The sequence below is a fragment of the Saxophila tyrrhenica genome (assembly GCF_035928015.1).
Source record: "Saxophila tyrrhenica strain CCFEE 5935 chromosome Unknown scaffold_11, whole genome shotgun sequence".
NCBI lineage: Eukaryota > Fungi > Ascomycota > Dothideomycetes > Mycosphaerellales > Extremaceae > Saxophila > Saxophila tyrrhenica.
The window spans coordinates 405,407-419,851 of NW_027041743.1; the positions used below are offsets into that span (position 1 = coordinate 405,407).

General features: G+C 54.4%; 6 protein-coding genes across 6 annotated transcripts; 1 reads left to right on the top strand and 5 right to left on the bottom strand.

Moving 5' to 3' along the window:
* Positions 1–116: 116 nt before the first annotated feature.
* On the bottom strand, positions 117–2,559 carry LTR77_007208 (uncharacterized protein; the record flags this gene model as incomplete). Its single annotated transcript, XM_064804445.1, has 10 exons — positions 117–165; positions 231–649; positions 713–761; positions 829–1,131; positions 1,190–1,445; positions 1,499–1,818; positions 1,869–2,027; positions 2,086–2,282; positions 2,332–2,421; positions 2,494–2,559. The coding sequence occupies 10 exons, from the start codon at positions 2,557–2,559 to the stop codon at positions 117–119; spliced, it is 1,908 nt and encodes a 635-aa protein (XP_064657215.1).
* A 685-nt stretch (positions 2,560–3,244) lies between these two features.
* On the bottom strand, positions 3,245–4,188 carry SETD7 (Histone-lysine N-methyltransferase setd7; the record flags this gene model as incomplete). The annotated part of the gene is made up of 2 exons (XM_064804446.1): positions 3,245–3,493; positions 3,550–4,188. 2 exons carry the CDS (start codon positions 4,186–4,188, stop codon positions 3,245–3,247), a joined length of 888 nt encoding a protein of 295 aa, XP_064657216.1.
* A 458-nt stretch (positions 4,189–4,646) lies between these two features.
* On the bottom strand, positions 4,647–5,797 carry LTR77_007210 (uncharacterized protein; the record flags this gene model as incomplete). Its single annotated transcript, XM_064804447.1, is given in 2 exon segments — positions 4,647–5,570; positions 5,585–5,797. 2 exon segments carry the CDS (start codon positions 5,795–5,797, stop codon positions 4,647–4,649), a joined length of 1,137 nt encoding a protein of 378 aa, XP_064657217.1.
* A 1,173-nt stretch (positions 5,798–6,970) lies between these two features.
* LTR77_007211 (uncharacterized protein) lies at positions 6,971–8,483 on the top strand (the record flags this gene model as incomplete). The annotated part of the gene is made up of 3 exons (XM_064804448.1): positions 6,971–7,063; positions 7,114–7,306; positions 7,360–8,483. The coding sequence occupies 3 exons, from the start codon at positions 6,971–6,973 to the stop codon at positions 8,481–8,483; spliced, it is 1,410 nt and encodes a 469-aa protein (XP_064657218.1).
* Positions 8,484–9,919: 1,436 nt separating this feature from the next.
* Positions 9,920–11,170, bottom strand: LTR77_007212 (uncharacterized protein; the record flags this gene model as incomplete). Its single annotated transcript, XM_064804449.1, has 4 exons — positions 9,920–9,967; positions 10,028–10,536; positions 10,667–10,932; positions 10,989–11,170. The coding sequence occupies 4 exons, from the start codon at positions 11,168–11,170 to the stop codon at positions 9,920–9,922; spliced, it is 1,005 nt and encodes a 334-aa protein (XP_064657219.1).
* Positions 11,171–12,253: 1,083 nt separating this feature from the next.
* Positions 12,254–13,950, bottom strand: omh4 (O-glycoside alpha-1,2-mannosyltransferase 4; the record flags this gene model as incomplete). Its single annotated transcript, XM_064804450.1, has 2 exons — positions 12,254–12,652; positions 12,709–13,950. 2 exons carry the CDS (start codon positions 13,948–13,950, stop codon positions 12,254–12,256), a joined length of 1,641 nt encoding a protein of 546 aa, XP_064657220.1.
* Positions 13,951–14,445: the final 495 nt, after the last annotated feature.

Sequence of the window (14,445 nt, forward strand, 5' to 3'; positions counted from 1 at the left end):
AGGGTGCGAACAAACTTTGGGCCAAGGAGAGGTGACCAATCCTTGCTACAGTCCACGATACTTTTCTCACCGTACACAAACAGACCCAGCTGGGCCGTAACGACGTTCGGCTCATGTCACAAATCAAAGTTCCAGTCGGACGGGAAGTCAGCGAAGAACGCCTGCCTGAGAACCAGAGTCCCACGGTCAGCAGCCTTTTGAGGATCATATCCGCCTTCGCGACAACGTACCAATCTGGCCCCAACTCCGGATACGATCCCAACCAATTATCCTCAAACGGATCATGATCCGGCAAGGCAATATCATCAAACTGGCCAGGAAAGCCATCAAAGTGAATCTCTTTCGCACTCGCCGGACACAGCAGGATGCTTGGATCCAAATCCGCCTTCTGCCATGCCCTCTCCCGCGCTCTTCTGATGAATACCCAGGCCTCGGCGCCGCCCTCATGCAACGGCCGCGCATCTGAGTCGCCGTCTTCGTGGCTGAGGATGCCTTCGTTGGCTTGGGGACCGCACATCAAGATCGCGAGGTCGATGAGACGGCGCGTTTGCATTGCTAGAGTGTCGAACGGTCGGTCTTCGAGTTCTTGGAGTAAGGCCATGATGCTGTAGAGGGGCTGATGTTGGCCTGGCCAGCACCAGTGCCATGGCTGTGAACAAGGTGCCAGAGTCAGTTTGTCCCAGACCTGAAATCTACTGCTGCTGCCGCGTACCTGGAAATCGTTACATTGCGTCAGTCGCAGGAACCGGTGGAGATACTCCCTACAGTACATCATGTGTCCCGTCGATGAAGTCAGTCCTTGCTCCAGAGATATCGTGGCGTACTTACGTTGGTTCCTTCTCAAACAGCTTTTGAAGCAGTCCATGTCGTCTCACAGGACCATACATGACAGCAAATGGTTTGGCAGCGAACATCGATAGACACATCTTAGTCAACTTCGCAAAGATCGCAGCTCCGGAAGCAGGCTCGCCATCGGTGATTGAGTCTTGCACTACAGTCGCCACACGCTCCCGCCTGGCATAGAGATCTGTCTGGTTCTCATGAATGGTCTCAAGAAGCCGGTCCAAGTCGCTCTCGTTGAGAGAGTCGTTGTGGAGCAGATGGAGGAAATCGCTCATACGTCGGTAGAACCTGGCAGCAGTACCGCTTGTCAACCTGTATCTGGACGACAAACGCTTGCTTGACTTACTCAAACTTGCCAGCCACGAAGGTCTTGCCGATCTCCTTGATCGTCTCACTGCCTTCGACCGGCGGAGAAGTGATCGCTGATTCGGACAGCTCTGTTATAGGACTCACGTCGTAGAGCTTTGATCCAATAATGGCTGGCAACCCTGATGCGAGGGCTACCTGGCAATCGAGCGAGACAAGATGCCAGAAGAGTTGCCGGCGGACGTGAGTTTCGATGCGATCAATGACCGGGAACTTCGAAGGATCCTCGTGCAACCCTGCTTCTTCTTAGCACTTTGCAGTATGGAACGCACGGATAAAGAATGCTGACCTAGCATCTGAGCGACACGTACAGCAAGCCCAACAAACGAGCAGCAAGTCAGTGGTTGCTCAGCTCGCAGCCAAGTTGCATCGACGATGATAAAAGCCGTGAAAGATTGGATCGAAGGGACCCGAGGGAAGTCAGACATGCGGATGCCTCGTACTGCTGTCCTGTAAAGACGAGCAGAAAGCTCTTCACGAACGGCGTCGTTGCCAAACATCGTTCGCACGTAGGAACGAGGAGAGACGACGGTTCCGGCGAACAGAACAGCCAGCAGCAGTGCGAGGAAATGAATGCTGGTGTCATTCTCAGTGTGCTCAACTTGGTTGCTGCGGACGTTGTTAGTCGATATGCAGAGCGTTCGTGCAACAACTGGTACCTCTGGAAGAACTCGCGGGCTTGCTGCCAGAATGACGGGCTGTGGAACAGCGGGGACACACTATGATAGCCCGCCAGGTACGCCCGAATCAGACCAGCACACTGATGCTGGGACGGTAACGCTCTGAGAAGTTCTGTAACGTCGGGGTTACGAGCATACCTGGCCGAGGAGAGCTGGTCAGTTGGCCTATCGGCCCGGGCACGACCTGAGCACTTACTGGCCGACTGCAACATCCTGTGGTCTGAAGGCTGGAACGTCAGGGAAGATGTCGCCATACGTACGGCGATCACCACGAAGTCTCACCGCAAGGCCACCAGGATGAGTATGCTGCTCAGACTCACTCTCGGACTCATCGTCGGCGTTGTTGACGAAGAAGCGTTGCTGGTTGCGCAGCAGCTCGTTGATGTCGTTGATCTGGGGAAGCTTAGCTGGTAGCCACTGCTGAAAGAGAGAGCTGAGATACCTCCTCGCTGATCATCGCAAAATGTACTGGCGAGATGTAGCGAGCCTTCGACTGAGGGCCAAACATCAGGTGACCAGGGTCATCCACTCCCTATGGGTGCGACTGCAACGTCGGCACAGGCATAGTGGTCGAAGCTCTACTTGGCCCGGCGGTGTCGCTTACTGATGCATCGTACTCCTCCAAGTTGCTGCCGGGTTCATCCTGTAACGACTGCGCACTGCTGATCATGCGATTCAGCCGACCAAGCCGCTGAGACAGGTAACGCTGTTGCTGTGCAACTGAAGAAGTCTCATCGATGATCGTGATCGGTCCTTCTCGAGAGATGGTATTGGAATAGACACACTGCGATCCGGACCTCGCGCGACGGCGGCATCGTGGTTTGTTCTGTTTGACAACTCAGCTATCATTCTCGAGAGGCGGAGTGAAGAGGAGGCAACCTTGTCACAGGCAAGCTTCCGCCTAGAACATTGTTGGCAGGACCTAGGTGGTCTTGGTCTTGAGCTTGAGGAGGACGTGCTGGGGTGAGGCGGCATTGCAGCATGCTCGCCATCGTCAACGGAGTGGACGCAGCATATAAACTGACCGCCCACCAGGAGCCAAGCGACATGGATGAAGCTCTCTCAGCTCTAGGTGGTGCCATGTCTCTTTGCGAGCTGCATGCTTACGACATGGGACGGAATGAAAGAGTGCAAGCGTTCAGCCTTTCGTGCTTGGCGACTGGGTTGAATGTCTTGCTGGCACTTGTGACTTCAGCTCTCATTATTGCTTGTTAGCACCTATTCTCAAATATGCCATACGGGCATGTAGTCTTCTTCTCCAGCGGCTTGTCGACAATACTGCGCCCACGGTACGACATATGACATGAGAAGCAAAATAGTGAAAGAAGAGAAGCCAATGCATGAAGAAAGTGTTTCTAAACACGAAGGACACCTGCGAGGGATAGCTGTGATAGAAGCTCAACCTCAAATCCAGGTCTGTTGCATCTCACCTTTTGGAGCCAGCCTTTATGGACTTCTGCGCTGTCTTCTTCGCTACTTTCGTCGTAGTATTCTTCGCTGCTTTCGTCGTTGTCTTCTTCGTCTTCTTCTTCACCGGCTTCTTTGCCGGTATTTTCGCCTTGCCCTCGTTCTCCTCCTCCTCCCCCTCCTCCTCTGGCTTCAGCCTAGGCAAGTGCGGCCGCCTATACCTATCGCATGTACATAGTTTCCCAGCACTCACAAAGTACCCTCTCTTATAGTTGAAGGTCAGCTCTTCGTCCGCCACGATCTCGCGTTCGGCACGGAAGATGAGTACACGCCGCTTGCCCACATGACAGCTATCAACGATCAAGTTCGGATCGCAAGACGAGTTGACATAGCGCGTCCAGTTCCCGTGCTTTTCAGCATCGATGAAGCAATGCTTGAACTCAAAGACATACATCGAGTCGAGAGTCTGGGGCCTAGAATTTTTCGGTCGCAGCTCACCTAGATACTCGTCCAGCTTCTCGTCCTTCTCGATCGTCACTTTGCTGTAAACGCCGTATCCGGTTCGACCAGGGCCTCTAATTTGGACTTTGGCGGCCTTTTCCTTGCATTGCTTTCGAAAGTCTCGATAGCAAGCGATCCCGCATTGCTGGTCGTCGTCGTCGCTGTCACAATAGTGGCATCCGTACTCCAGTTCGTTGCGCAGGACGTCGGCCGTTGATTTCTTAGACGAGCTTTTGGCCTTCTTGCTTTTGGTAACTTTGGCAGGCTTGACGCTCGCCGACCGCTCTTCCTTGTCAAATCGATGCTGGTTCGTTTTCGCAGGCGGAGAGGGGAGATTGTGTGGGTTCTTGCCTGAGAGATCATACGCCCTGAATTGGGCTTCTTTTGCCATACCGTCGGAATCAAAGGGTCTGCAAGAAGTTGGTGAGTTCTTTTGCTTACGGCGCGACGAAACGAGAATATGTCGTGGCAGAGGTAACACTTCTCAAAAGAATGATCGACTTATCTTGCCAACAGGACATGTGCTTGGTGAGTTCGAAACCTCTGGATTGAAGCCGGAAATGGAAGAAAGGCAGCGCCAGACAAAGGAGTCTTGTTGCAAGACATCTCAACTCGGCGAGTGCAATCGTGACCTACATTGTCTCGTCAACAGCACAGATTTGCATACTGGTTCATATTAGTTGTCGTTTTGGAGGTATGTGCTGCAGAATGGGATCGCAAAAGGCAAACGACAGTCCCAAGAGCCATCTCGCTCAATTGTAGGGCTGCGCTGTGTCGGATGTTTCTTTGTTCTCTGTCTCCTCAAGCGCGTCTAATTGCGGCCCAGTGTGTGGAGAAGACGACTTCTTCTCACAATTTCTCTCTTGGTGGCCATCTGGCCTGCCGCGTTCGTAAGCTCGTTGCCTCCTCGGCAGTAGCGGTAGGCTTCTTCGTAAACCTGATCATGCCATCCTGCGTCACGGTACCGATGTGGGCTCCGTTAGACGCCCAGAGTCTGCCATGAAGCATCGCGCGCCCACTCGCCGCTCGAAGCGTAAGGTCTTCCTTACAGAACCACTTTCCAGGTGGAGTTTTGTCGTCCATGGGACCATGGTTGGTTTCCGAAGGGCCAAACATGAGGTCCTCCATATTCCCATGGAACGAAGTTTGATGCACAAGGCTGCTCATCTGGGTGTAGAGGTCGCCCACGTCCATCTGGTTTGCGACGATGTAGAGGCTGTTGCGATCGCTTGCGTAGAGGTGAGCGCATAGGTGCAGGTTGGGGTCAGCTGCCAGCTGTCCGATGGGGCGGTAGAAGATCAGACCTCTTCGTTCGAGCGGATGCCGATGTTTGTTGTATGACTCTTGGTCGACCTTCCTCATGTCCAGCCCCGGGAAGCTGTCGTTCCTGCCCGTCTCCTTTCGGAGCTGCCAATACCACGGCGCGTCCACGCCGGGTACCTCCTCGAAGTCATCGGGGCGCTTGTGCCTAAGAGTGTCTTCATATTGCTTCCACAGATCCACCTTGTCCTGGACATCCAACAGGCTGTCTTCGAGCCTCTTGAACGAGCAAGTACTCGTGAAACAAGGGAGCGCCTCTCCCTGTACTACGACAGATACTTCGCGCGTAGCCGTCGATCTACCGTCACTGATGTTCTTGACCGTGTATACGAAAGGTGTGGTTCGCGAGCCTGGACGGTGAAAGTGGCCTATTACATTCTGGAAGGTGTCAGGGAACGAGGCCAACTCAGAAGCACCTACGTCGTCGAATGCCGCCGAAGCGGACTGCAACGTCTGCACTCACATACATATAGCAGCAAGCCATCCTTCACAGTCTGACAAGCCGCCCACGCAGCCTGAGCATATACATGCCCGCCATACGATCTCGCAACGGCATTCTTGAGTTGGCCGCCAGGAGAGAAGGGAAGAGCTATCGAGCGGAAGGTGATCCTATTGATGCGCTCCAGTCGGATGAGATCCTGGAACTCGGTATACTCGTTGCCATCGTGCGGTGGTGGCATGTGTCCTTGCGAGAGGGTCCGACGGTTGACATGGTTCTGACAAGCAGCGAAAGTGAAGTTGTCTTGCTCGCGAAACCAATCTCACATGGACCTCGGCTCATGGTGGATCCCGAAGATGCCGTATCTCGACGAGAGCGACACCGTCTTCGGTCTATGAAAGAAGATTTTCGCAGCGGCCATATGTGCCAGGAGACCACGCATGTCGAAGTCCAACGGTCAGTAGAAGGGTTCAGCTCATGTCGATGTTGGTCACTCCTTCAAAGGCTGCCGAGGCCCCTTCACAATAACGATCAGGAATTACGGCGCGAACAGCCAAAAGGTACCCAATACAATAGCGTCAAACCCATCCTGTACCCCGTGGGACGCCACCGCATACCCCGGGTAATGTCACATCGACTGTTTGCTGCCAGTCGGGCTTGTTGAACGACCTGTCGTACCTTTGCACTGTCCAACTTGAGGCTGCGGAGCTTTCGGGAAGGCGTGGAGGTGCGTCCACATTCAAGCCTCCCGGTGGAGGATTTTTTCTAGAAGCAGAAGCACAAGGCTGCCCCTGAGGACGTAGCTGTGTGACGAGCGTGTGCTCACGAGAGCACGCTTCCTCCAATGGCTTGCATGAACGCCGAGCCGTTAGAGCACAAGGTGGATTGATCGGTTGAACTGCGAAACGTGCATCCACCTTAGGTATGTGCACAACTGCTGTACACAGTCCAAGCAGACGCAAGAGACGCTTGACAGTCGACTCGAGGCGCTTCGACTGGAAGCTGTCTGCTTCGTCTTCTCCCACAGCTCCCAGGACAAGATCTTCCATTGTCGACCAAGACAACTAATGCGGAGAAAGGTTGACTAGTGCAAGGAACGTAACGCAACCTTGCGCGCCACGCGAACGACCTACACCGCAAACAACCTAGGGCAGAGCGCATCCTTGCGCATTCCACTGGAGTCTGGATCCAACCCGTCGGATACTACGGTATCACCTTCGCACAATTCATTCCAACCTAGCGTTGCGGGCCTCGACAGGTCCGCGGGACCACACGCTTCACTCAAATATCTCGTCGTTCCTGCGGCGATCCGTCTCACGCTATTGCCCGCTGTCAAAAGGGCTCTCATGGTTCTTAACGACACCTCCATATTCATGCAACGGCTAAGGCGATGCCGTTGTTCCCTCGCGACAGGATGAAGATCCGTAGCATTGGGCAAGATGAGCGGATCGACTTTGGGGTTGCGCCGAGCTCGATTCAACGCATTGAAGCGCCTGTCACGGCCAAGGTTCGTTTGATCTTATGGAAGTGGATGCGGCAATCACTTACGACGGACAGGCGTATCTGATGTGTGCATTCGCTGCCTTCGCAGGCATGCTGTTTGGATATGATTCAGGATACATCGCTTCAGTCATGGCGATGCGGCAGTTCAAGATCGAGTATGGCCATCCCGTCTCTCTCGACGTCGACAAGAGTGGCTACTTCTATGGTACATGGGAGAAGGCTCTGACAGTGTCGATACTGTCGGCAGGTGGGTTTCCGTTTCAGACCCACTGAGGTACTCGTTGGCTGACATACCTTAAGGGACGTTCTTCGGTGCGTTGATCTCCGGCGCTCTAGCAGATTTGATGGGCCGAAAGACAACGATAATAGCGGGCTGTGCTGTCTTCTGCGTAGGAGTCGCTGTACAGCTCTGCGACACTGTGGTGTCCGCTCTCGTTGTCGGAAGACTAATCGCAGGCCTTGGTGTCGGGTTCGTAAGCGCGATCAATATCCTCTACATGTCAGAGGTCGCTCCGCGCAAGGTCAGAGGAGCAATCGTGTCAGCGTACCAGTTCGCGATAACGATCGGTATCATGCTTGCCAGCGTCCTGGCCTACGGAACCCACAATCGAACAGACACCGGAGCCTTTCGAATACCGATCGCTTTACAGTTCTTCTGGGCCATCATCCTGGCCGGAGGCCTTATCATGCTGCCAGAGTCACCCCGGTACTACGTAATGAAAGGCCGACTGGATCTCGCAGTTCGCGCTCTTTCTCGAGTCCGAGGACAACCAATGGAGTCAGAATGGCTGCAAGACGAGCTCGCCGAGATCCAAGCGAATTACGAGTACGAACAACAAGTGGGCGAGGTGACCTGGTTGGGGTGCTTCGGCGGCGGCATACACAAACGCAACTCCAACATCCGGAAGGTCTTCATTGGCACCGCACTCCAGATGTTTCAGCAGCTCACCGGGATCAACTTCATCTTCTATTTTAACGCCACTTTCTTCTACTCCATTGGCCTCAACAACATATTTCTGATTTCGCTCGTCACCACGGTGGTCAATGTCTGCTCGACGCCCGTCTCCTTCTGGACCATCGAACGCTACGGTCGACGTCCCCTACTCATCTGGGGAGCCGTAGCAATGTCGATCTGCGAATTCGTCATCGCAGCAGTCTGGACGGCGGACGCGAACTCCAAGGCGGCCAACTACGTCCTCATCACCTTCGTGTGCATCTACGTCTTCTTCTTCGCATCAACTTGGGGTCCGACAGCTTGGGTCGTGATCGGGGAGATATTTCAACTTCCCATCCGCGCCAAAGGGGTAGCTTTGTCTACTGCCAGTAACTGGTTCTGGAACTGCATCATCGGGATCATCGTGCCCTACATGGTCGACGGCGGCCTCGGGGGCAAAGTCTTCTTCGTGAGTCATCCCCTCTACTAGTCTTCACGCACCACTTACCCAGCGTTCAGGTATGGGGCACCACATGCGCCTTCTGCGCGATCTTCGCCTTTATATTCGTCCCTGAAACCAAGGCTCTAACCCTGGAGCAAGTCGATAAGATGATGGAGGAAGTTCCTGCCACAAGGAGCAGCAATTGGCGTGCTCACGATACATTTGTACACGAGATGGGTGGGAGACAGGGGTCTTTTACCAGTAGAGACTTTGCGAAAGGAGCCGCGGCAGATGCCAAAAGCATTTGCACGATGAGGTATGGTAATGACTTATGAAGCATGGCACGAGGGTTATGGCAAGCGGATGTGTATGGATAGGTACGAATCAAAAGCACGCATGACGGCATCTTCTCCCAGACACGACATGTGCGATCTGACAAAATCAAGTCCAGGAAAAGTGCTTCGCAAGTGATTTTGAAGGAGAAGACGACAGCCTGCCAGATGGAAGCAATGCCGCTAGCGGCTCAGCGCCTGCGGTCACCACGAAAGAGGTGCTCTGTGCGATCGGGCAGCGAGACTTCCGCAACTATGAGAGGCTCGGCAGGATGGCGAGGAAAGGAAGGATAATACCGGCTGGCTTAAGATGGTTGGAGATCGCCAGGGCGGTTGGGAGTCGTAAGCATACCTCACAGAAACGAAGAAGGGACATCGTACAGGTAATGTGTCGGCGTCGCTTCGAGAACAACCCCGCGGTCCAGAAGAGATGTCAACGAATAGTCTTGGAGTGCTTGACAATGCTCGGTTTTGATTTGCCGACGCTTGGGGAGATCGGGGACAACGGATTCCCACAAGAGAGGATGGATGCTATATAGGACGAGATGGTTTGCTTCTGTGCATTCTGGTATCCATCCTAAGGGCACCTAGTGACATCTTCGGACCTACGACTTTTACGAGACGCACCCGCCTACGGCATCCCAATTAGGAGCAATTGGCCAGCAACGAAATGCAGAAACTTCTTTGCGGAGTCGAACCTTTGCGGAAGGAAACACGAGGAAGGGGTGGACAAGGGGAAGCTACATAGGCATTTGTGGAACCTAGGATGGGTCGACATCTTTGCCATCAGCTCCGGGTACGTTATACCGGAACGCTTGAACGAATGGAAGGAGGGCGCCACGAGATCACACTTATGTAGACATTATATGAGGGTTATGGCACAGCGGGATGTATTCGTAGGTATCAGTACTACCACCCGCCAACGATATGTTGAGAGACGTGGCGACGCGTGCATCAAGGCTCTCATCTGTTAAAACGCAAGGCCAAATGCTGACCTCTCCGAGATGCGAATCGATCGATATGGCAACGAACAGGTTCTCGTTCTGATCCGCTTGTCGGAGAACGCTCTTGTATGAAGACTTTGCCGGCTATGAGCATCCCTAGACTCTACACAACTGCTCGGCGGCATTCAGACCTCAACGACTGCGCTCTCTACATCGTCAGTACCGCCCTGAACCTAACTTTTCCACTGAGCATATGCTGGAATTGCCAAGATTAGCTTGTTGACATCGACGGAAGGGAGTTTGAGCTGGAACTTACCTCCATAGCCTCATTGACCTTCTCCAACGGGAACTTCTCAATCATACACTCCACCCCATGCGTCTCGGCAAACGCAATCGCCTCCTCGGAATCGTTCGCATGTCCACTCGGCCACCCCCTCACATTCAACGCATTCATCACCATAGGAACAGTATTCACCGGTACGGGTCCAATCGCCGTCCACAGCAACAGCGTTCCGGCCGGCGCCAGCCCCTCGAGAAGCGGCGTAATAACATCCGGGTTCGGGGCAGTGACGGCGATCATAGCGGCGCCGCCCATCTTCTGCAGCTCCTCGGCGACGTTGGTCGCTTCGGTGTCGATGTAGTCGGTGGCGCCGAGCTTGAGGGCGAAGTCCTTCTTTGCGGTCCCTCGCGAAAGGGCGACGGTGCGGTAGCCCATTTTGCGGGCGTATTGGATTGCGAGGTGGCCGAGGCCGCCGAGGCCTTGGATGGCGACGGTGTCGCCGGCGACGACTTTCATGTTGCGCATGCCGTTGAAGACGGTGACGCCTGCGGAATTGTTAGCGACTGTGGTATCAGCAGATGACTGCGAGGTGTCTTACCAGCGCAGAGTAGAGGAGCAACCTTCGCCGGGTCTGCGGACTTGGGGATGCGGACCTATCGTCTCTTGTCAACATACCACTCTTTGGCGAGAGGTTGAAAATGGCACCCACCGCAGCCTCACTCCTCAAAGTAGCATACTGCCCATACCCACCGTCCCGAAAGACACCATTGACAGTCTTGTTCTGACACATCTGGAACTGCCCACGCATGCAAGCCTTGCAAGTCCCATCGTGGCCACCATGCCATGCGCCACCCACACGGTCACCCACCTTCCACTTCTTCTCGCCAGGCGCGGTGGAGACGATGTCTCCTACGTACTCGTGGCCGAGACACTTGATCTGGCTGGGAGATAAGTCAGCGTATGCGAGGCTTGATAGATGTGTTGGGGATGTTCCTACGGTGGACCCATATCGCCATTGAGCACATGGTGATCGCTGTGGCAAACACCGCAAGCCAGCACTTTGAGCAAGAGTTCGCCATCTTTCAGCTCAGGAATGGGGAGGTCCTGAATCTCGAGCGGCTTCTGCTGGCCGACGAGGACCGCCGCCTTGTAGGTCTTGGGGAGGCTTCCTGATGACATCTTGTCTGCCGTTCTGTCTCTCGTTGCTTTCGTCTGGTAGTATCGATGCTATTGCACGGTTTTTGGTGACGCTGATGTGATCTTAGTAGATCTGTCGTAGTTCCAATGGCTCGTGGTATTCTCAACGGCTCGGAGGAGATGAGAAGGTAGCAACAGCATGAATATATACTCCCACACCCAATGCCTCTGCGGAGTTAAGCTCAGAAATGACAAACCCTGATATCACGAATGCGGACTCGAGTCCACAACAACCACCCTACCTTTTTGCCGGGTCATCGCAGCTACCGCGCCCTCAGGGCAGCCGATCCTGCTGCGTCCCACGGCACGTCCGTGAAGCCGTAGTCATCACAGCCTGAAGCTACCAGATCTGTCCTATTGGGCACTCGTGCTTCGGTCTTCCACACCAATGACTTTGAGAGATCGTAGTGCTGCACGATGACATCTTCCCCAAAACCTTCCCGCAGGGCCCGTTGTTGATAAGGTGGAGTGGAGTGAATGAGTCCTCGGAGGTGATGGCCGGAGCCAGACGTCCTCGCAGGGCTGGGCAACTCGAAAACACGGCAGGATTTTGAAAAATCTTGGGCCGGGCATTTCAGAAACGCTGCAGGGATTGGGGGGTGAGTCCGGATATTGGCTTCTCTCATGAGATCCTGGTCCAGACGGTCAAGGCGATCGGTTCAATGAGTTGTGCTGTAATAGTGGGCTCAGTGTCGATATCAGGTTCCAATGCTGCATCTCATGATCATCATGGTGAAGTCGGAAAGGTGAAGGTCAAGAGAGCGCAATAAGCACAAGACCGCAGTAGGCTGACTGGCATCAATGTTGGTAGACTACCTTGCTCAGATACATCACAATAGCCTCAAAGCTCTTCTTTGTCAGTAGACTACATCTCACAAAGCTCTATAGCCTTTACCATTCCACATCTCTCGCACTTCGACCCACTGCCGACAGCCTATACATACCCTCCACATGCTCAAACCCACAAGCGCCTCCCCAATGCAGACAACAAAAAAGGCGCTGCACACGTAACAAAAACCCAAAACCCCCCTTCAACTCCAGCCAACCTTCCCATTATCCCCCTCGTCACCGCCCAGGGCCCGAAGGCGTCAGATACCCGCCCGCAATCTCCACCCACTCCGGGATACAACTCCCCTCCTTCGTCTCGACATCCACAATATCCATGTCACACCTACACCTGCACCCAACACCGTTCTCCTTCCCGGCGTCCCATTTCGCCCAGTAGTCATCTTCTTCCTTCCAGCTCTGCCATTTCGTGTCGAGGGCAGGCGTGCCGTAAGTGGGGTTCTCCTTGGGGTCGTCGCGGGGGCCGTAGTAGGGGGTGCGAGGCATTTGGCGCGCCGGGTTGTTGGCGGGGCAGTGTTGGATGGTGGTGTGGCGGTAGCCGAAGTCGCGGAAGTAGTGGACTTGTTTCGGGGAGAGGAGAGCGCCGGCGGCGAGGGAGTGGATGGGTGCGTCGCCCCACTGGGATAGAAAGTCAGTACAGTAGAAGTGGTAGGCACAAGTGAGGATTGGCTTACCCGCTCCATCCAGAAGCCGCCGGAACGGTCCATCATGTTGAAAAAGTCCTCGTACTCCTGACTTCTGAAAAAGTCGAGGCGAGCAATCTCAAAGTTGGACCAGAAATGGCACATGTTGTAGATCTCACCCTCCATTGCCTCTGGGTCGATTTCTGGCAGTGTCCCCTTCCCTGGCTCAGTATTCATGATCTCCTCCGGTAGCGGCTTCGTCTTCTCGTTCGCATACTTCGGATCATCCTTCGGCAGCTCATTGGGCGGAATAGTACCCTTCTTCGGCGTACCGTCCTGATTATAGCCCTCCTTCGGCTCCACGAACATTTCCCACAGCCCTTGCGAAGTGTGGTTCGTCACCCGCTTATACGCCGATGCATACCGGAAGATATTCGGTACCGTCTCCTTCAACTCCTTCACCGCAATCGTGAACCCATACACCTTGTTGTTCTTCGCCATCTCCACGAACGGATCGTATGTGATATCGCAGAAGTACTTGATCTCGGGCTCCACGCGCCAGTACCAGTCGTACTTTTGCAGAAGCTCGTGCTTGTAGAAGAATCCAGAGTAGAAACGGCACATGTGGTGATAGCTCTCCATGCCTCCGTACATGATGGCCGCATCGCCCTGCTTCCGGATGCCCTCCTTCGCAACGTTCGCATCAGTCCAGTCCGGGTATCCCCAATGTTCCGATCCGATCTTGCCAAACTCGACGTTCGACGAGGTGTAATTGAGCACAGTCTCCTTGAAAGTGCTGTTGAAGTCTCCATCGTTAAGGAAGACGTACGGGTAGTGGAACCAGCGATTGAAGTGTCTCTCCACGCTCTTCAAGCTCTCCACCACACCATCCAGCTCTTTATTCCGTGCCAGCACCACAAATGCCGCATTCTCGCGCGGGTGTGCTTGCGCCTCCTTGAGCGGATCTCGACATCCCGACTCGAAGACCTTGTCGTGCTTCTCGCTGATCTTGCGGATGCTCGGCGGCGCGCCGCTCGGTATTAGTCGTCCAGCAGGCGAGTCCGGATGCCGTACGAAGACTGAAAGCAGAACCACCACCACTATGCAGGGGAACAGCAGGACAAGGTACAGTGGCACACTAAACTTGCTGTTCCCTCGTATGCGTATCCGTTTCCGCAGGAATGTGAGTTGCGGGACTCTGGCGTCTTTTAAAGAAGCGTGCTGTAATGATTTGAGAGTGGGCATGGTGTCCGCGGAAGGTAAGCGTTTCTGGACGGATTTGAGGTAGTCCATCTCCGCGGCGATTCTCGAGGCCGCGAGGGCCTAGCACTGGTCTGTCGTGTCAATCGCGGTCCGGCGCACTCGGTCTGGTGATGTTGTGTTGTCGAGTATGCGCGCAGGTGCTGGTTTCGAAGGCGTGGAAGGCTCGAGGATGCGCTGTGGCTGGACGCTGCAACGAGCGACTGGGGCGAGAACAGTAGACCGCAGTAGGATCTACTCTGAGCGCAGTCGCACAGATTATCCCGTAATTGATCGAAGATGGAGGTAAGGACGGTGTGAATGGCGAAGAAGTCCAGGAGGTGGGAGTGGTGGGTGGTGTCGCCGTCGTTGGATCGGCGTGAACCCCTGCTCAATCAATCCCAATCTCGAAAACGCACGTGCTGCTCCCTTTCCCGGCTCTTGCTGACTCTCCAGCTAAGGCCAGCAGGCTATAACTCTGAAGGGAGGAAGCAAAAGTCTATGGGCCACTTGTCACCTGCGCCCGTTGTTGGAATCGCTGGCCTATCG